This window comes from Engystomops pustulosus, chromosome 4 (assembly GCF_040894005.1).
Source record: "Engystomops pustulosus chromosome 4, aEngPut4.maternal, whole genome shotgun sequence".
NCBI lineage: Eukaryota > Metazoa > Chordata > Amphibia > Anura > Leptodactylidae > Engystomops > Engystomops pustulosus.
In genome coordinates, this window is record NC_092414.1 from 77,879,991 (window position 1) to 77,901,521 (window position 21,531).

The following is a 21,531-nucleotide window of genomic DNA, read 5'->3' on the forward strand; positions in this document are numbered from 1 at the left end:
TTATGGCAAGTGTTGGGTCTTTAAAGGCAATAATGCAAGTAGATAAGTTTGGTTTCAGCTCCTACCACGTGTGTGATCCGCCAGTTTAGATGGAGAGCACGGAGCCTCACTCCACTTGAGTTAGATCATCATAGAACATGTTTGTCCAGCTCCAATCCACCAGAGTCAGGCGTTGTTTCAAATAAAAGCTTTCTTTATTGAGGTCATATAAAAGTTTCTGGACATATCATTGTATAAATCCAACGTGTTTCAGGCGTCCATTGCGCCCTTAGTCATGGATAACAAAATGTGATAAAGACAAACAATTTATAACACAAATGGGACTCAGGTGGAGACTAAATCACGCCTACAAGGGGCGTGTGTTGTGATTAGTCAGCCAGATGCAATGTTAGACTCGGCGTAAGGGTTACATGATCCAACACCGACATGTGTGACCACAGAATCTGTGTGGTTACTTACATCAGTGCAAGAAAACCGGTCCATTATCATGGGATACTTATGAAGACTCTCAGGTATGTCATTCCTGTACTGAACACTTATGCAAAAATTGCCTCCTCTAGATCCATTTTCTAGGTCCTCCATTTTAAGTTGCGCTTCTTCCAGCTGGGTATATATATCAGTAATGCGATCACAGTTCCAAATCACCCTTGTCCAGTTTCATCTACTTTGTTCTCAATTGCCTCCATTCTGGACCCTATTGATTGAAAGGCCTCTTTAAGATCAGATGTAATTTGCAAGCACGCTTTTGCCGATTCACTTTGTAGCATATGTGAAAAACAAGCTAGTAGCACGCTGTTGCCCAAATATAGGGGGCCTGTAGAGCTTCTGAGGCCTGCCTTTGATCTCCTATGGAGTCTGAGGTCCATGGAGGAGGCCGTGGAGGCTATAAATATATCTAGGGTATTCTGTATACCTTACGGGTCCGGTGTCCCTCCGGTACCCGTTAAGGAGTCCTCCTCCAGGTGCTGTGAGATTGGCCTATGCAGGTCTCCTTGTGAGGGTTGCGGCTGTGCTGCTCGTGTACTCTGGCGAGAGTGCAAAGTCTCTTCCCGTTTCTTTTTTACAGTTTCCCGCGGGTATACTTTTTGTCCTGCTGATATCCCGTACCCGTGGGACAGCTGACGGGTGCTGTTCGGCGCTATTAATTGTTTGCTGTGGGGCTTTCAGAGGGAGCGGAGCTCAGCAGAACACGTCCGCCATTATGCCAGAGTGCATGCGCTCTCCCCCATTTAACATTAATGGAGTGTCAAAATTGCTGCGCAAAATTCTCAGCTGTCTCCAGCAACTCTCAAAGACAGCCACCGTGGGTGCCAGAGATTACCCAGCTCTTTGCACGGCAATGTCCAATGCTCTAATATTATTCAACGGAGCCAAATGATCAACCTGCAACTCCATCAATTAGTGAGAACGTGACCAGATACACATGGTGGTCATGACGTTGCCATGCACACTGCCAGCATTTTCTCTAATGTATTGTTTACAACTTGGATTATGGAAACCGGTTTTGCAGTAATAATCTTAACTGCAAAAGAAAAAAGAAGCTTGGAACAAATCATGGCTGCCTCAAGTCCTCACCATCAGACTAAGGCTACATGGAGATAAAGAGACACTTTCCATGCACTTGTAAGAACCGTCCTCACAGCATTGTGTCACAATGGTGAGAAAAAACATTCTTGTGTATCCATGTACCATTTACAAGGTGAGTGAGAGCAAGTCAAGTGGGGGAGGACGTAGATCCACCATTGCCCACACATCCAAAATTGCGCTGCCACTGGTTGCCGTGGATAGGCAAAGCAAAAGCTGCATTACTGCCAAAGCCTGAGGCTGGGTTTTCAAATGGTGGGTGCAGCTTGGCCATAATGTGACGGAAATCTATGTAGATGTGTAGACCTGCACAGTAATGAACTGCACCCAATTCACTTACAATGTTAGTTACAACAGATGTTATAAGACCTCATACACACACACACAATTGCTGTTTATCCAGCCAGCCATCTCCCCATGTATTTCTATGGGCTCATACACAGTGGTGGTGTCCATGGATACATGTATGAACTGACTGCCCAGCAGCATAACGCAGTTCTGGTCCAAGTCCTGCCCGTGTCAGGAAGTCTTTTCTACGGTCATCTAGATTTAACCCCTACAACTCCCACCACCAACATTCCCCTGAGGGCGCATTCACGCAATGCGTTGCATCGTGTTTTGACGCATTCAAAAGGCTTCAGCCTTAAAGGGGTATTCTCGTCTGGGCATTCACATTTAGCTTCATTAATCTGCCATATTTATAACATTTCTTCAATTAGATGTTATTAAAAAAATCTACCCATGTGAAGATAATTTATCATAAATGTAGTGATATGGTGCCTTAGAAACAAAACCGTGTCCTTGGATACGACCACCACCGCTGCAGTGATTGCACAAAGAAAAGGAGAATTATTCTCACCGTTAATTTGGTTTCCATTAGTCCACCATGACGGCCCCAACTGGAGGATGACCCTTGACCTCTGTAGGGACAGGAAGCAGAGAGGTTAAATACCCCACCCCGGCATCCGTACACCAGTGGCTACCAAATAACTACACCGGCCTTGGATGCAACCCATTTATTGTATGTTATCAATGCACACAGAACAAATAGGCAATTTTAACTTTTTTTTTTTTTTTTTAAATTACAGGGTGGGAAATATATATGGGCCGTCATGGTGGACTAATGGAAACCGAATTAACGGTGAGAATAATTCTCCTTTTCCATAGCGTCCCCCATGACGGCCCCAACTGGAGATGTACCAGATAAATAATTAGGGTGGGACAACAGCTTGTAAGACCTTCCTTCCGAAGGACTGGTCTCTAGTACTTTGAACATCTAGCCTATAGTGTTTGGCAAAAGTTAGGTGAGTAGACCAGGTAGCTGCTCTACATATGTCCTCTAATGAGGCGCCCCGTTTTTCCGCCCAGGAGGCTGCCACTCCTCGGGTCGAGTGGGCCCTAATAGTCCCTGAAATGTCCAGGTTGTTGGCATCATAAGCTTCTTTGATGACTGTTCTTATCCACCTGGCGATGGATGCCTTTGAAGCTTTTCTGCCCTTGCTCTTTCCTTTAAATTGTAGGAGAATATTGTTGTCTTTTCTCCAAGATTTGGTAACTTCGAGATAATGTAGAAGGTATCTTCTGACATCTAGCGTATGCCATTCCTGTTCTTTGGCATGTTTTGGATTCTGACAGAAGGAAGGTAGAATAATCTCTTGGTTACGATGAAACGATGAAGCTACTTTAGGAGTAAAGGCTTTATCTAACATTAGTACAATCTTATCTTCACATATTTTAAGATATGGTTCTTTAATAGACAAACTTTGGATCTCACCCAAACGCCTAGCTGTTGTTATGGCTATGAGAAAGGTAAGTTTTAGCGTTAACTCTCTAAGTCTAACCGTCTCTAGAGGTTCAAACGGTATTTTTGTGAGATAATCCAGTACTAATGAAAGATCCCAATTGGAGATATTCTGTTTTATATGAGGTCTTAGTCTAGCCGTAGCTTTGACAAACCTTTGGATCCATCTATTTTCGGCTAATGGAGTGTCGAAAAAGGCACTGAGGGCTGAAATTTGGACTTTTAAGGAATTCGTCTTAAGGCCCTTGTCAAACCCTGCTTGCAGGAAGTCTAGCACCTGTGAGACATTAGGGGACAATTGGTTAGGAGGAGTCCTGCCACAAAAAGACAAATCTTCCCCATATCCTGGCATAGATTTTGTGGGTAACTGGTTTGCGGCTCGCTTTGAGTGTGGAAATTACCTTGTTTGATAGTCCCCTGGATATCAGCAATCTCCTTTCAGGATCCATGCCGAGAGCCGGAGAGCCTGTGGATCTGGATGGTAAACTGGACCCTGGAACAGAAGATTGTTTAGAGGTTCCAGCATGACAGGTTCTTCCAATGCCATCTTCCCTAGCCACGGAAACCAGTTCCTCTTTGGCCACCAGGGAACAATGAGTATAACCTTTGCTAGGTCTTCTCTGATCTTCTGAATCACTCTCGCTATGAGAGGTATAGGAGGAAAGGCATACATTAGGAGGTCCGCTCCAGGACTGGCTGAAGGCATCCCTTTGGCAAACCGGAGTATTTGGATCCAGAGAGAAGAAATGAGGAACTTTTGTATTTTTGCTGGTAGCAAAAAGATCTGTTACTGGTTGTCCCCATTTTTGTGTGAGACTTGAAAAGATTTTCTCGTTTAGACACCACTCGTTGTGGTCTATCGTCTGACGACTGAGATAGTCCGCTATTTGATTCATTTCTCCCTTTAGATGGGTGGCTGAGAGGGAGCGGATGTTGGTTTCTGCCCAGATGAATATCTTGTCCGAAAGACTGAGGAGATCGGGGTTCCTGGTACCCCCCTGATGACGGAGATAAGCCACCGTGGTGGTGTTGTCTGAATAAATTCTTACATGCTTTCCCCTCAGGCTTTGAGCACTTGCTCTTAAAGTCTCTAGAACAGCTCTTAGTTCTCGGAAGTTCGAGGAACGGGATCTGATTGAGGACGGCCATAGACCCTGAACGGGAAGGCCTGCTATGTCCGCTCCCCATCCTGACTGACTTGCGTCCGTCCGGATATTTAACACTGGCCAGGGATGCCATGATATCCCTCTTCCCAGGTTGGAAGTATCTATCCACCACTCCAGGGATTGCTTGACCGCTTCCGGAATCTGGATCTTTTGATTTAGATGTTGGGGATCTTTGTCCCAGGAGGCCAATATCCAACTTTGAAGGACTCTGGTGTGACTTTGGCTCCACTGTACACTTTGTATGGAAGATGTCATAAGGCCCAGTATCCTCATGGCTTCCCTTATCGTGCAATGACTTCTTTTTTGAAACATTATAGCATGTTGCATTAGTCTTGTTGCTTTCTCTGGTGGTAAGAGGACATCTGCTGGATCGAATCCAATAATGTTCCTAGAAACACAACTTCTGTACTTGAGTTTAGTTTGGACTTTTCCAGGTTTATTATCCATCCTAACTGCTGTAGGATCCTCATTGTGAAATCTCGGTGGTGTATAAGCTCTTGTTTCGAACCGGCCACCAGTAACAGATCGTCCAGGTAGGGGATGACTAGAATCCCTTTCTGCCTCAGGAAAGCTATCACCTCGATCATGATTTTTGTGAATGTCCTGGGGGCCGAAGAAATCCCAAAAGGCAGCGCCTTGTACTGATAGTGGACCTCTTCTCCCCAAGGTGATCATACTGCGAATCTGAGGAACTTTTGAGATTTTTGATGTATTGGCACATGGTAATACGCATCTCTCAGATCTATCGTACACATAGATGCTCCTGGTTGGATCAGAACGGCTGCCGAGCTCACTGTTTCCATCTTGAACTTCCGATACCGTATGTACCTGTTCAGATTCTTCAGGTTGCAAATCATCCTGAAAGAGCCATTCGGTTTTTTTATCAAGAAGAGGGGAGAGTAGTGTCCCTCTTTTAATTGTGTCTGAGGTATTGGGATGATGACATCCAACTGAATGAGTTTTTGTATCTCTGACCACAGTGAGTTTGAGAGGTTTTCTGAGGGCTGCTCTGTCAAAACAAATTTTCTGGGGGGAAGAGAGGTTAGTTCTAGCTGGTAACCTTCTCGAAGAATACTTAGTATCCAGGGATTTGATGTTATCTGAGTCCATTGGAAGTGGAACTTCAATAGTCTTCCCCCCACCCTGGCGTCATTGTTTTCTGAACGCTGGGGCCGAGTTGCTGGCACTGAGAAGGAAGCCCCTTCCTCTCCCTCCTTTAGGGTAGCTCCATCTGCCCTGTTTGCCTTTCCCTCTAAAGGGCTGTTTTCTGTCCTTAGAGTCTCGAAAGGGTTGCTTTCTTTGGTTACTTCTGGATTCCGGAAACCCTTTCTTCCTGTCCGCCGCTTTTTCCAGAAGCGTGTCAAGTTCAGAACCGAATAGGTATTCCCCTTCAAAAGGAATACCACATAACTTTGACTTCGATCTGAAATCACCAGTCCACTGGCGAAGCCAAAGTGATCTTCTAACTGAATTCGATAGTGCCCCTTCCTTGGCACTTATTCTAACTCCTTCCGCTGAGGCATCCGCGATGAAGGCTGTGGCTGCTCTCAACGTTGAAAATGTACTCAATAGCATCTCCCTAGGAGTACCGTCTCTAACATGACCTTCCAATTCGGTAATCCAATGAAAGAGTCCGCGCCATAGATGTTGTGGCAATATTTGATTTTAGATTCAACATGGCACACTCCCATGTCTTCTTTAGAAGGCTATCCGCCTTTCTATCTAGGGGATCTCTTAACTGGATTGCATCCTCAAACGGGAGGTCCGTCTTCTTGGTCATTTTTGTGACCTGGATGTGTACTTTAGGGGTAGCGTTCCAAATTTTGGCTTCTGTTTCATCAAAAGAGAGACGATTTTTAAATTCTCTAGATATGGAGATTTTGTTCTCCGGTTCTCTCCATTCTTCTAGTATTAGTTCCTTAAGAGTGTCATTTATGGGAAACACTCGCCTTTTCTTAACTTTAAGAAGTCCGAATAATTCATCCTGAATAGATTTGGTCTCTTCTATTTCCTCAATTTTGAGGGTATCCCTCATAGCTTTTAGTAAGGGTTCCAGATCTTCGGATCCTAACAAATATCTCGACTCCATTTTACTTGCTGAATTCGAGGGACCTGGCTCCATATCCATAGATTCCTTGGTCCCTTCTGAGTCTGATGTATAATCCGACATGGATTCTATAACTCTTTGTTTTTTATGTGGAGGCTCCTGAGGTATGAGAGCTGTTATGGATGATGTTATAGATGTTTTAACTTCTTCCCTGATAAAACTACGCATTTCATCCACAAATGAGGTTCTCTCTTCTCTGAGTAGATTATCCACGCAGATTTTACAGACCGGCTTTTTATAGTCCGTAGGGAGTTTCTCTAAGCACATATTACACTTTCTGGAAGTGGTTTTCTTTGTGCCGGACTGATCTTTAGTTCTCCCTTTATCCTTCTCCTTTTCCCTGGGCTCCTACCAAGGAGAAGGAGAAGTAATTAGTCCTTAACCGGACACCTCATGTGATAATATAGGGACATGTGGGTGACCCACCACCCTATCCCAAATTGACCCTACTTACAGGGTTCAAGGATATGAGGTCCAAACTCGAAGCCTCCATGCCATGTGTCTCCATATTCCCAATTGTGGGACCACTGATATCAGCAAGCCCAAACATTTATAGAAATGTGAGATAGCCTGTGACATTTAACCAAGTGGAATATAACAAAGGAGTACCTGAGGTATCTTGAAATGAGGGTTTACACAGCACAAGCCCCTAAGAAAGATATACACATGTCTATATAGACCTGAATTGTATATAATACATATGACACAACTAGGCAACCATACAGCATGATAACCGACCTTATTGGCTGGAAAATGCTCAGAATAGCGTCCGATCTTAGCGACTACTCTCGTCAGGACCAGAGTGCGACTATTAGACCTCAGATCAACGTGAATACCTGCTTTTTTAAGCTTACCGCTCCACGCTCCTGCTTCCGGGTCGCGCCATCGTGACGTCACATCCGGTCCCGTCATCTCCGGCGGAAGTCGTCACCAGAGTCGGACGGCGGCCGGTTCACGTGACTTTCGCGATGGACACGCTCCGGGTGTCCTTAGCTGCGCAGAGCCGCGGGCAGAGCCGGAGAGGAAGGCATCTCTGTCTTGTGGCAGAGGAAAGGACCGAAGTCCGATCGAGGCCGAGACTGCCTTAGGGTAAGGGACAATTCCCTGCGCCACTCTGGTCCCCCCTCACCGTCCCAACTACTGGGGATGAGGAGAGACTTCTCTCTACTCCCTGCCCTGTGTAGGGACAGGAAGCCACTGGTGTACGGATGCCGGGGTGGGGTATTTAACCTCTCTGCTTCCTGTCCCTACAGAGGTCAAGGGTCATCCTCCAGTTGGGGCCGTCATGGGGGACGCTATGGAAACAAAAGGTTTAGTATATGAAATGTCCGGGAGTTACTGCATGTCCCACATCCGTCCTATGGTAATGATTGCTAAATCCAGGTGGTCAGGCAGGACTCTATAGCGCATGTCTGGCCATTGCTGCCAAAATGTGAGGTGGTTGTATCCGAGGAAGCTATCTGGTTTCTAAGGGACAACATGGCTACATTTATGAGAAATCATCTTCACACAGGAACATTTTTTTAAATAACATCCAATTGAAGAAATGTTTACATATGGCAAATGAATTAAATTAAATGTAAATGCCCAGATGGGAATACCCCTTTAATCACATGTTAACATTACTTGGTAAAGTATAATGTTCATTTGACATAAATAAATATACTGAGGGAATAATAGAGGCTCAGGTTGTTTATATAAATCTTGTGTATTTACTCAATCACACGCTGTCTATTTGTAGAAATGATTGTGTATTGTTACCAACCTTTGGGGCTCTATTTTTCCTCTCTCATATATCTATATCTATTATATATATATATATATATATATATATATATATATATATATATATATCCTATAGGGGAGATTTATCACTGGTGTCTATCAGTATTGTCTGAATGACTGTCAAAGTCTTCTCCAATGTATGCATCTACTGGCACCATGGAAACCTATGTAAATTTTTCCTTTGTGCATTGTACTTTTATTTAGGAACATGGGGGGAGGAGGGCATTGTTGAAAAACATTGTTAACAAGCTAGTTTAGTACAAATACATGGGCCAGGTCCCTTGTGCTCCCTTTTTTTAAATTTTTTTTTTTTTTTTAAAAAAAGTTTGTGTGTGTCTGTTGGTGATTTAATAAAGTTATATACTTTGTAATTAAAAGGATATTACAGGAATATGAACATCTGATAATATAAATGAATATAACAAAACTCAATGTCAGTAGTTATGAAATGGATCTTCAGTAGTTTGATTTTATGATTTACAAAATATGACCTCTCTAAAGTAGGTGGAGTTATCACCAAATTGACCGCCACTGGAAACTACAAGTCCCATGATCCTTTAGTTCTCAGCAACTCCTCCTACCTCGGCTCCCAGTGATGATCTAACAGACTCTCCTGCTCTGTTACCATAGTAATGATGTGTAACTGACATTACCTCACTGAGATGACATCTCACCAAAACACTGGTCATACTGGATGCTCTGCAACCAACCTACTACAGCCAAGCATAGAGGTGGTCACATGACCTGCCCAGGCAGGTGCAGGACATGTGATCTGGAGATGTGACCAGCGGCCACATCACTGTTTGCTCCGCATGGAGAAAATCAATGGACTGATTAAAGGGCTCTTTATTACAGTGTATCTCAGCAGCATTTTACTGCTAAGGGAGCAAAATTTTAAACAACAACTAATTACATATAAGCTTATATTTTAAGGACCCAATTAGTATATGAATTATTCCGATTCCTTTAAAGCTCACCTAATTCTTCCTTGCTTCTCTGCTGTACTTTTTGGTGTGCTGTATGAGTATTGGAAACGAGGCCAGGCAGGAGCCCAGTGGTTCCAGCCCTCTAAATATTGCACATTTTCTACTGTCATCGCCATGAGCGGACTTCACATGACAATGACACTAGGACTGCAAACAACAGACCAAGGATCAGTTGTCGGCTCGTGAAATGCACACGTTTGCCTTAGGGTACACAACTATTGTTCACCCTAATTCCTGAACCGGATGAACTGCATCCTATTTACCTGCAATGCTGCAAGCCACAGCCTGGCAGGATCACTGTCCCTTACTGAAGACAACATAAACATCCTGGGACGAGATCCTTGATCCCATCTTATTACAGAGACTGTGGTCTCCATAACAGTAATAAGAGGCAGTACTGCAGGGAATTCATCACCATATACAAAACTAACATCACCAATGTAATCATCACAACTGGGCACAAGGGCAGCTGCCAGCACCATCCTTATATAACAGAGCTGGCATATGTGCAGGTAAGTCTATCTGATCATACAGTGGCATCATCACACACAGCAGCTGTATACCTGACACATGACCCGGCTTCCTCGCGATCCATGCTGCCGCTTCCCCCCCGGGTCATGCCTCTCCTCCGGTGACCACACAACCGAACTGACGGCTCACCGCTACGCAAGCGTACGGGCAATGGGCGTGGTTAGGTGTAGTGACGTCCCGGACCGCTTCTAGATGACAGGATCCACGCGTATGGGCGGGACTTGTGACACGTCATCAGGGGCAACAAGAAATCCTTTCCTCTACTAACAGCAGTGAATCACAATGGAGATTTATCGCAGCATTGTATACTGTGTAACTGCCTACATACAGGAGTCAGGAGATCGCCTATGATTCTCAGATCGTGAAGTTCATGTAATGTCCAGCAGAAGTCCTCCATGACTTGTAATTTCCCTCGTACTGCGGGAGGAGTAAAGTAACCATGAGCGTATAGTGTATATGTAGCATGGTACTATACAGTCTTGTGGATACTAGTGTTATTATGAGGTTACTTTCTGCCCATAACCATCATGGAGGAGAAGAGGCGGGCTGTGAGATGACGTCATCATCGTGCTGCCTGCTTCCTGCCCTCCACATGCTTCCTTCCAGGGACCTGCACGGGACGACATGGAGGCGGCTGAGGGGCAGAGAGCGGAGACTGTGCGGTCAGGAGAGCTGCTGGGTGTGGGCTCCTCGGGAGGTGGTGAGTGGCTGCACTTCCAGTACAGACGGGCCTCTATTTAAGAACACCTGACTTACAGACGACCCCTAGTTACAAACGGCCCTCTGGTTACAAACGGCCCTCTGGATGTTAGTAATTTACGGTACTTTAGCCCGAGGATACACTAACCAGCTATAACAGTTATCACAGGTGTCTGTAATGAAGTTTTATTGGTACTCCTGGTTCTTATGATAACCCAACATCTTTAAAATCCAATTGTCAGAGACCAACAAAATGTGGCTGGAGTTACAGGTATAAAGTATACAGTTCAGACTTGCATACAAATTCAACTTGGGAACAAATCTACAGAACCCATCTTGTACGTAACCTGCCTGTATACTTCATCACATGTTCTGCTTCAGAGCTGCACTCGCTGTTCTTCTGTGATTCTTGATAAGCTGAGCTCCCTTCCAGCAGCATATCACCCCTCTCTTGCAGGTACATGACTGCAGGGATTAGGTACAAGGCTATGGTGTGCATCCTGAATCCTACACCTGAGAATACATATTCACATTTTACCATTCAAACCCCATGTACACCAACATAGGCTCTTTTTTTAAAAGTGTGTGGGGTAATAGCAGGGCCATGTTTCCTGGCAGATGTTTTATTATGCTAATATACTGGTTTCCTGGTATAACTGCTGACTATTCCAGCTACATGATGGTGCTGCTTCTGTTCTAGGGAAACAGACTGCCCAGAACATATTGAATAAGCGATACCTATAGTTGTCACCAGATAAGCTGAGCACGTCTCTCTGGGGCTATCGAGATTGATGTCATAAGCACTGGATTTGATGTTTTTACATCGAGTTCGGTTGGTAATGGCGAAGGAATATTCTGTGTTATAAAGGATTTTATCAAGTCTACAAGTTATCACCCATCCACAGCATCAAGGATAACAAGCTAATGGTTGGATACTGGGACCCCCAGTAATTTGGAGAATGGAAGTCCAGTCCTCATTAATTGATGAAGGGGCAGGTCAAGCATTTGTCCAGTTGCTCAGTTTAGTACTATTTTGTTACAGAGGGACCCTCGCTGAGCAGCTTATTATGCCTTATACTGTGGATAGGGGATAACATGAGAAGTTGGCACAATTCCTTAAAATACTCCTGACTTAGTAACTACAAAACATTCTTTGGAATTAAGATTTGCGCCCAGAACTCCATGACATTGCTTTCCGTTAGCCAAGTAACCGCATGCAAGCCTAACATGGCCAAGCACAATGACCATCATCAAATAAAACTCAACACATCACCATTTGTCTCATAAAAACTTAACGGAAAAGTTATACATTTCTTACCTGAGCTGTAGTTCAGCGTGTAGTGATAGATCTATCATGCTTCATGCAACAGTTTTCTTGCATACAAAGCATGAAAAAGTGTCAAAGCTTGAGAAAGACTCTTTGTGGGAGATATATTGATGTGTCGTACTTTAGACCAGTGAAGAGTACAACATGACAATCTTCTGCATTGCCAGATTTGATAGCTGTGTTTGCTGGATGATTAATCTGGCGCAGTATAAGACTGGTCATACTTTGCACCTCCTATTAGTTGGTCTAGTTTGAAGCTCCAGAACATTGAATTTTCTGGTGAACAGACTGAATTTTGTGCACTGCATTTCGGGTGCAAATTACAGCATTACTTGATGTAGACAGATTGATACATCTTCCCTTTTGAGTTGACTAGTTGCATCTATACTGGGTGGTTAAAAAATGTTACTTTACTTAGATTTGGTGAAGCAGGATCAACAGGTCACATGCACCTCACGCATACTATGAACTGGGAAGTGCTGTCTGATTTCTAGTATTTATGTTGTCATTGTGCTTCTTGTGTCACTGTAGGTCTGTACAAAACGTTGCTTATAAATTCGAAGCAGAGCAAGAAATCTGGATCCTGTCCTCCAATAGTTAGAATGCCAAGAAGTAGCAGTAAGTATTTTTTTACTTTGTCTTTTATATTATGCTTTTCTTATACGATAAAAATATATGTATATACACTCACCGGCCACTTTATTAGGTACACCTGTCCAACTGCTCGTTAACACTTAATTTCTAATCAGCCAATCACATGGCGGCAACTCAGTGCATTTAGGCATGTAGACATGGTCAAAACAATCTCCGGCAGTTCAAACCGAGCATCAGTATGGGGAAGAAAGGTGATTTGAGTGCCTTTGAACGTGGCATGGTTGTTGGTGCCAGAAGGGCCGGTCTGAGTATTTCAGAAACTGCTGATCTACTGGGATTTTCATGCACAACCATCTCTAGGGTTTACAGAGAATGGTCCGAAAAAGAAAAAACATCCAGTGAGCGGCAGTTCCGTGGGCGGAAATGCTTTGTTGATGCCAGAGGTCAGAGGAGAATGGGCAGACTGGTTCGAGCTGATAGAAAGGCAACAGTAACTCAAATCGCCACCCGTTACAACCAAGGTAGGCAGAAGAGCATCTCTGAACGCACAGTACGTCGAACTTTGAGGCAGATGGGCTACAGCAGCAGAAGACCACACCGGGTGCCACTCCTTTCAGCTAAGAACAGGAAACTGAGGCTACAATTTGCACAAGCTCATCGAAATTGGACAGTAGAAGATTGGAAAAACGTTGCCTGGTCTGATGAGTCTCGATTTCTGCTGCGACATTTGGATGGTAGGGTCAGAATTTGGCATCAACAACATGAAAGCATGGATCCATCCTGCCTTGTATCAACGGTTCAGGCTGGTGGTGTCATGTTGCGAGGAATATTTTCTTGGCACTCTTTGGGCCCCTTGGTACCAATTGAGCATCGTTGCAACGCCACAGCCTACCTGAGTATTGTTGCTGACCATGTCCATCCCTTTATGACCACAATGTACCCAACATCTGATGGCTACTTTCAGCAGGATAATGCGCCATGTCATAAAGCTGGAATCATCTCAGACTGGTTTCTTGAACATGACAATGAGTTTACTGTACTCAAATGGCCTCCACAGTCACCAGATCTCAATCCAATAGAGCTTCTTTGGGATGTGGTGGAACGGGAGATTCGCATCATGGATGTGCAGCCGACAAATCTGCGCCAACTGTGTGATGCCATCATGTAAATATGGATCAAAATCTGAGGAATGCTTCCAGCACCTTGTTGAATCTATGCCACGAAGAATTGAGGCAGTTCTGAAGGCAAAATGGGGTCCAACCCGTTACTAGCATGGTGTACCTAATAAAGTGGCCGGTGAGTGTATTTTGCCCATTATTGGTTTATGCAGTGTCAGAGGCTGTATTAGAGACTTCAATAATATGTAATCCAATAACTAGCAAATACACCAGCTTTAGAGATTGTTGACTAAGTCCATTTAACAAGCAAAGAGATTTGCGATTTTCCCATCTGTGTTCTGGCTAGTGGATGTTCCAGGAGTCAGACCCCAGAATTTTGATGTATTCTTTTATATGATTCCTGTTTTTACAATCAAACAGTCTATGTCCAAATTCCACTTAAAATTATAATAAAGTCATTCATTATTCTTTTACCTTATCTTTTCAGTCCTTGATAGAGTACAGAATTTCCTGCCTCAAATGGCCCAAGCCAATGACAACCTCCAGAGAGAAATTCAGTCCTTTTCAGAGGGCAAATTTGACATAGAAAATGTTGAGGATGCAGAAAATGTGATAGAAATGGTAAGTGCAAACCACAAAACTCAGTGGCTCAAAAAACTAAAGGGGAAACAACGCAATATAACTCCAATTCGATCACAGTTTCTGTGAAATTAAATTGTCCAGTTGAGAATCAATTTCTCCTGCTGTTGTGCACATGGAACAAACATCATGTAGAAATTATAGCCAGACAACCCCTATTAAGGAGTGGTTCTGTAGGTGGTGACCGCAGACCAGTTCTTTTTTTGTTTTCATCCTTTTTGGCTGTTTTTTGGTCTCTTGCATTTTGACATATCTCTCTCCCCTAGAGGTAGCATGAGGTGATGTTGCAACATATAGAGGTTTTTCAGGTAGTGCGGCTCATTCAGCAACAAGCCACGAGCAGTGGCAAAAAGCTGATACCAGGAGACATGGAGGGGGCTGTAAGAGGTCAATAACCCTCCTTTATGCGGAGAGGAGCATTGTAAGAGCCCTGAAAAATGACCTCCTGCAGGCCACTAATATCCTTGTCTGCTCAAGCTGTCAGACATGCATTCAGTGAGGGTGGTATGAGGGCCAACACCTGTGTTTTTCATGGATGAGAGAAGGTTCCCACTGAGCATTTGACTGGAAAATCTATGGAGAACATTATGCATGAGCAGTTTGGCAGTGGGTCAGTAATGGTGTGGAGAGGCATTTATTTGAAGGGCTGCACTGCCCTCCATGTGCTATCCAGAGGTACCCTAACGTTCATTAGGTACCTGGATTTGATCCGCTGACCCATTTTAAAGGCCATATGCTGGTGCAGTTGGCCCTGGGTTCCTTCTGATGCATGACAATGCCATACCTTAGGAGGTTGTAGTGTCAGCAGTTCTTGCATGATGAATGCATTGATGCCATTGGCTGGACTGCCCTGCTCCCCAGACCTGAATCCAATTGAGCACATATAGAGCATCCTGTTTTATACCATCCACCAACGTCACATTTCACCACAGTGTTGACTGAAGCTATAATCAGGTCTAGGAAGAGATTCTTCAGGAGATCAACAGTCGCCTCAGTAGGATCATGCCCAGACATTGTAGAGATTGTAGAGACATTGTTCCCTTTATTTACTGTTTGTATAATGAAAATTCCCAATATACTTTGTTTCAATTCCTCACAGTTTTCTAGATCTCTGATTGCTGTCATTCTATAGACAGCTTCTGTTTACTTCCAGTGGACAGAAATCTGACCATGGTCACACAGGTGCATGGCTCGTTATACCACACAGCTCTGATTACTCTCTGTGATAATAACGAGCAGTGCACCTGTGTGACCATGGTCAGATTTCTATCCACTGGAAGTAAACATAGAAGCTTCTATAGAATGACAGAAAGCAGATATCTAGAAGACTGTGAGTAATTGATACAGAAAGTATATTGAGTATATATAATTATATATATTTCTAATTTTTCATTATGCAAAAAATAGCATTAATTTGCCTAAATGAGAATACCCCTTTAAGCCTCATCTCCTTGTCTTGAGGCATTTCAATTGAAGTTGGATAATCCTAAAATTTGATTTTCCACTTTGATATTGAGTATCATACCTCCAAAGGGTAATATTTTATTCACTGAGATCTAGATTTGGTATTTTAGTGTTCCCTTTATTTTTTTGAGCGGTGTACAAATTTTTGTGCTTACTGGTCTTCCTCCAGGAAAGGAGAATGAGCAATCATTACAGGTTTTTTTTTTTTTTTTTACATGGATAGTAAGTTGTAAATGCCCTATCAGTTCAGTTATTTATTCTTAATATTGTTTTTTTAGTTGCAAGGTGCCTGCAGTCATCTCATAGTCTATAGGCTGGGTACTATGTGACTGTGGAATAAGAAACTTAAAGAGCACGTTTAATTGGTTCTGCGTCTCTGAGTTTGGTGTTAGTTTTCTTTAAAATCTGGCCTTGTTTTCAAAAGATGTGGACCTTGGAGGTTTATGTGGAAATGTTTTTATACTATCCAAGGGGGTGGTGACCTTTTTCATACAGACAACTGAATTAAAGGTCACCGCCACCTGGATTATATGACATAATTAACCTGTAAACTCCTTTGGAGTGTATCCTTTGAATGGGTGGATGGATTTACAAAAAGAGCAGTATGACATTGAACAGGGGCACATCAAATGAGGTCTGTCATTCAGTATTTTATACTTGGTGACAGGCTTTATTAATTGAGTTTTGACCACTTCAGTCCACTGACAATTGTATTGCTGTGTTAAATACTAGAACCAGACATCTAATCTCTAAGATGTCTTTGTTTACTTTTGTGTATAACACTTCATATGTAAATGTAAAATTTGTTCTCTTTTAGAATGTCGCCTTAGTTGAACTGAGCAGCTCAGAATCAAGTGAGGAAGACTCTGATAGCTCAGGTGAAAGCTCTGACTCCGATTCTGATGAAGTGACGGAACATAACCTCCGACTGAGACAGAAAGGAAAGAAAGGCAAGATAGAGGAATTGGTTCCAGGCAATTGATGCACATGAATCTTCCCATCCATGAGATCTACACTGGTTTTCGTTGAGACCTCAATATACTCCAAACCAATGCTGCCTGAAAAGTTGGTGTTTTGTTGTGAAATTCTCTGATACTGGTTCCTTAAGACTGTTTTATGGGTTTGTATAATTTTCTGAAAAAATGTATACGATCATTTCATTTGAGCATTCGTTGTCTGGAATTCTAAGATTAATAGGCCTCTACAGAATAGGCCAGTGAATCCATGACACATGGTGCATCATGTATATATGGCGGTTTGGTTACGGGTAAATAGAGAGGAAAACCGTACGCTGCCAGTTTGATGTACTGTAATTTGATATAGATTTTGTGTGGTCCTATCGTACAGTAAATATTGTATAAATCTACCTAGTATAGCTATAGATTTGTCATTTTTGTTGATAGGTGACTGTTCCACTTCTTTCTAATATTACTCTCATTTCACTATGAGATGACTGTATGCTTTTTATAAAAGCACAAGCTTTCAGACTTACAGAAAATGTTTTCTAGAGGCAGAGCTGTTGGAAATAACCTTATGTAGAATGTCAGAAAGTGCTGACTGTTTTATTTTCAATTGTAACAAGCTGCACCATCAGTTTATGCTTATTAAATGTTATTTTTCCACCACCATCTGTTTTTCTGTAGAACTTTGTCATTACACTTTTTTTTTTTAACCTTTCGATATAAAAAGAACTACAGAACAAGTGAATAATCCTGCTGGTGGGCAAAGGTGATAAGAATGTTTTATTTTGTAATATTTGGAAGTGTAAGTGACAGATCTGTTGTCGCATAGTACATGATTCCTATAATAAAAATTTTACATTTAAAAAATATTGGGGCATATTTACTAGTGTTTACATGCCTTACATCACATTTAACTGGCAGGGTGCAATATGTAGTGAATAAACTGGCTCACAAGTGCCACACAAATACTGGGCTATTCTTTGCTTCCTTGCCAGCATGTGAACAAGCAATATTAATACAAATTACGTATAGAGTGCATATGCCGTTTTTATTTATCATTGAATGCTTAAAAGGTGCCAACGTCAAATTGCAGGATTTGTTTCTGGATAAGGCCCCATGGACAAGATTGTAATTGTGGCAGTGATCTGGGCCGCACAAGATCACGACCACAATAGAGGTCTACGGCACCCAGTCACAGTGTGGTAAGATCACCATAGGACAAAAGCACGTTGTCAGCTTCCCTGGGATGCAGTGGACTAATAAGAAGATTGGCTCGGGCTCGGATTACACCAGCTTCAGAGGAGCACAGCACGCAGAGATCCGGCTCAAGAGTAAACTCCAATAAAATATACGATTTTTTTACTCAAATGGGACTGAAGTCTTCAAACACTTAACAACATGATACAAAGGTGGACACAGATGGCAAAAAAAAGTCAAATGGGACTGGAGTTTACTCTTGAGCCGGATCTCTGCGTTTTAAGAACACCATAGCTTGCGAACCTTGACCGACGATGGCTGTGCCGCAAAAGATAGTACGTGTCAAGGCTGCTGGTGCCGTCCGCTCCACGACGGCGAAACAAATGCTGTAGCTGGCACGTGCCAGGATAGCACTGCCGGCCTGTGAAAACAGAGGACAGACAATGACGGCCGGAGCAGCAGAAGAACGGGAGGGGGGAGTGGTCTTTCTTTTTTTTTTTTTAAATATGTTACTGGGAAGGGGAGGGGTTAAAATGTAAGCCCCTGTGTTACACTGTGTAGGAACACTTCCCCCTCCCTCTGTGTGCTAAAAAGACAGAGGAAGCAGGGGGATCGAGAGTGAGTGTAACAGCCTGTGAAGCAACAGCAGGAGGCTGTGGATAAAGAATAAGATTACCACAGTCCTGTTGCCTGGATCTAGTGTCCATAGTTTCTCATGCTTGATTGTGATGGAACATTTTATTTAACATGACATACCAGTTATTATTTTAAGTAATTTCTGAGTTGTCTTTGTTATAACTTGAGAGACATAGACCAAATGGGATATTATCTAGTACAATCAGCATGTCTATAAAAAGAAGCCCTTCTATCAAGTTTGCAATAGGTGCATTTTCTACTAAAATATACCCTGCCATGAGTGAAAGATTGCATATATCACATTAGCTTCACTGTGGTTGGAGGTATTTTTTATAAAAAATAAAACGTAGCTTTTATTTTATTAACTTTAAGATTGTTGCAGGACTGTAACTACAGATGTAATCTTTATTGTTTACTGGCTGTCTGTCATTGGTGACAACGAATCGTGGGACTATAACCTAGTTGTAGGCTCTTGATAATCCTCAGGATGGTGTATTTGTACACTGCAGCCTTCTGCTGCCGTTGTTTCCACTAAGCTTAAAAGACAGACAGTTTTGAAGCACAGTGTAAGTGTGGTCGTGTTCCACACCCCACTCCGTGTCTAACACCTAAAACAGCTGATGGATATTGTTGCGCCGCTGGAGACCAGTATCTAGCATTATAATATTAACACTTTCTTTTAGTTCTGGCTATTCCGATTATTTTCTAATCTAAGTGCGGCTATCTAACATCAGCTGGCGGCTGACAGTAGACCCTAGGACCCTACGCGTTTCATCATTGCCAGAGATTCCTCAGGGGTCTGTTATTAGGCATGTTTCAACTAGGGTTATAAGACATCCGTGCGGCATGAACGCCCGGCATGTCTGGCAGGGCTAGTGCATGCCGGGCGTTCATGCCGCACGGATGTCTTATAACCCTAGTTGAAACATGCCTAATAACAGACCCCTGAGGAATCTCTGGCAATGATGAAACGCGTAGGGTCCTAGGGTCTACTGTCAGCCGCCAGCTGATGTTAGATAGCCGCACTTAGATTAGAAAATAATCGGAATAGCCAGAACTAAAAGAAAGTGTTAATATTATAATGCTAGATACTGGTCTCCAGCGGCGCAACAATATCCATCAGCTGTTTTAGGTGTTAGACACGGAGTGGGGTGTGGAACACGACCACACTTACACTGTGCTTCAAAACTGTCTGTCTTTTAAGCTTAGTGGAAACAACGGCAGCAGAAGGCTGCAGTGTACAAATACACCATCCTGAGGATTATCAAGAGCCTACAACTAGGTTATAGTCCCACGATTCGTTGTCACCAATGACAGACAGCCAGTAAACAATAAAGATTACATCTGTAGTTACAGTCCTGCAACAATCTTAAAGTTAATAAAATAAAAGCTACGTTTTATTTTTTATAAAAAATACCTCCAACCACAGTGAAGCTATAAGCAGGGAGATATTATTTAAGTGAAAGTACCGCAAAAGAAAGAATCAGTGAAAATTGACATATATCACATTATACAAAATAAAACAAGATGTTTCATGAAAAAACTTGCATGATGGTAACTGTATAGGCACATGATACTCGATGTTCTATCCTTTCAAATATACAGTTCTTAATATTGTAAAGATGAATTGCAAAAAAAGTCCATTATGATTCTTAATTGGTGGTATAAAACTTAATATTCCACTGTGACAGCTTTTGTTCTCAGGTATTCATGTAGAGCCTCTTCTCCTGTAGTAAAGAAACAAATGGCATTAAATCCCAGTTTTTCTCTAAAATTACATTAGCAAATCACATCAAATAGCTGACCTGTTCCTGATCACTGGGGGAAGTGGGGTGAATTTATAATTTGCAGTATTTGCAAAAAAAAAAAAAAACCATATATTAGTCTGTGCATCATTGAAATGTCTCACATTCTGAAGTCCTTTTACCTCTGCCTTGGACACAGACTTCTTCGGTGAAGAGCAGATCTGAGCAGGATACAGATAAAACTTAAAGGGGTTGGGCACTTAACCTCATGGTTTTTGGAATGTGGGGGCATGATATTGGGTAATTTACCAATATACATCAATTGAAAGTTCTTCATTGCTTTCTTGATATGTAAATTGAAGCCTTTTGTGGTTTTCCTCATTAGCCAGACATTCCTGTCCATAAAATGGCTGCATTTGGAGCGTCATGTGATCTCTATCTGACCATGAGCAATCGCCCTGCCAGGACCTTATGATAGTTTTCATGAATATAAGATCAATACAGGCGGTCCCCTACTTAAGAACACTCGACTTACATACGACCCCTAGTTACAAACGGACCGCTGGATATTGGTAATTTATTGTACTTTAGTCCTAGGCTACAATAATCAGCTGTAACAGTTATCACAGATGTCTGTAATTAAGATTTATTGTTAATTCGGATTCTTATGACAACCCAACATTTTTAAAATCCAATTGTCACAGAGACCAAAAAAGTTCTGGCTGGGATTACAATGATAAAATATACAGTTCTGACCTGCATACAAATTCAACTTAAGAACAAACCTACAGACCCTATCTTGTATGTAACCCAGGAACTGCCTGTATACTTCATTAGGAAAGACATTACAACTGCCTATATTAGATGTCACAGTGCATGCCAGAACACATGAGGATCATGAGGTCTAAAGAACTGCCCAAGGAGCTTAGAGGCAGAATTGTGGCAAGGCACAGATCTGGACAAGGTTTCAAAAAAAAAAATGTCTGCAGCACTCAAGATTATGGAGCACAGTGTCCTCCATAATCTGTAAATGGAAGAAAGTTTGGCGGCCACAACTCTTCCTCGATTTGGCAGTCCAGCCAAATTAAGTAATCGTGAAAGAAGTATTGAAAAACCCTAAGAAAACCATGGCTGAGCTCCAGAGATGCAGTAGGTAGATGGGAGAAAGTTCCATAAAGTCGACTATCACT

General features: G+C 42.6%; 4 protein-coding genes across 6 annotated transcripts in view; 1 reads left to right on the forward strand and 3 right to left on the reverse strand.

Annotated features, from left to right (window-relative positions):
- SLC41A2 (solute carrier family 41 member 2) overlaps positions 1-10,212 on the reverse strand; it is a 66,303-nt gene extending 56,091 nt beyond the window's left edge. The window contains exon 1 of one of the 2 annotated variants that reach the window (XM_072146447.1): positions 9,993-10,212. The gene's annotated coding sequence lies outside the window, so the exon portion shown is untranslated. Of the gene's footprint in view, positions 1-65; positions 167-9,992 lie in introns of those variants that run through there. The other variant, XM_072146448.1, reaches the window with a different exon arrangement.
- On the reverse strand, positions 2,450-5,661 carry LOC140126692 (uncharacterized). 2 transcript variants are annotated; one of them, XM_072146444.1, is made up of 3 exons: positions 3,787-5,661; positions 3,541-3,662; positions 3,044-3,212 (listed from the first exon to the last, which is right to left on the reverse strand). In XM_072146444.1, the coding sequence occupies exons 1-3, from the start codon at positions 5,659-5,661 to the stop codon at positions 3,173-3,175; spliced, it is 2,037 nt and encodes a 678-aa protein (XP_072002545.1). In that variant the 3' UTR covers positions 3,044-3,172. The 2 variants fall into 2 exon arrangements, with proteins under 2 accessions (XP_072002544.1, XP_072002545.1); XM_072146443.1 differs by having other exon boundaries at positions 2,450-3,662.
- A 214-nt stretch (positions 10,213-10,426) lies between the features above and the next one.
- NOPCHAP1 (NOP protein chaperone 1) lies at positions 10,427-17,429 on the forward strand. Its single transcript, XM_072146449.1, has 4 exons — positions 10,427-10,660; positions 12,518-12,604; positions 14,186-14,319; positions 16,619-17,429. Exons 1-4 carry the CDS (start codon positions 10,585-10,587, stop codon positions 16,781-16,783), a joined length of 462 nt encoding a protein of 153 aa, XP_072002550.1. The 5' UTR covers positions 10,427-10,584; the 3' UTR covers positions 16,784-17,429.
- A 2,523-nt stretch (positions 17,430-19,952) lies between these two features.
- ALDH1L2 (aldehyde dehydrogenase 1 family member L2) overlaps positions 19,953-21,531 on the reverse strand; it is a 47,291-nt gene continuing 45,712 nt past the window's right edge. Inside the window, exon 23 of the mRNA XM_072146445.1 lies at positions 19,953-20,323. Coding sequence (XP_072002546.1) covers positions 20,268-20,323 — 56 coding nt within the window. The 3' untranslated portion in view covers positions 19,953-20,267. The remainder of the gene's footprint in view (positions 20,324-21,531) is intronic.

Coding starts and splice junctions, on each gene's coding strand:
- NOPCHAP1 (XM_072146449.1), top strand. CDS start 10,585: ATGGAGGCGGCTGAGGGGCAGAGAGCGGAGACTGTGCGGTCAGGAGAG. Junction 10,661..12,517: donor TGTGGGCTCCTCGGGAGGTG/GTGAGTGGCTGC, acceptor GTGTCACTGTAG/GTCTGTACAAAACGTTGCTT. Junction 14,320..16,618: donor CAGAAAATGTGATAGAAATG/GTAAGTGCAAAC, acceptor GTTCTCTTTTAG/AATGTCGCCTTAGTTGAACT.
- LOC140126692 (XM_072146443.1), bottom strand. CDS start 5,661: ATGGACTCAGATAACATCAAATCCCTGGATACTAAGTATTCTTCGAGA. Junction 3,663..3,786: donor CCAGGGGACTATCAAACAAG/GTAATTTCCACA, acceptor AATGTCTCACAG/GTGCTAGACTTCCTGCAAGC.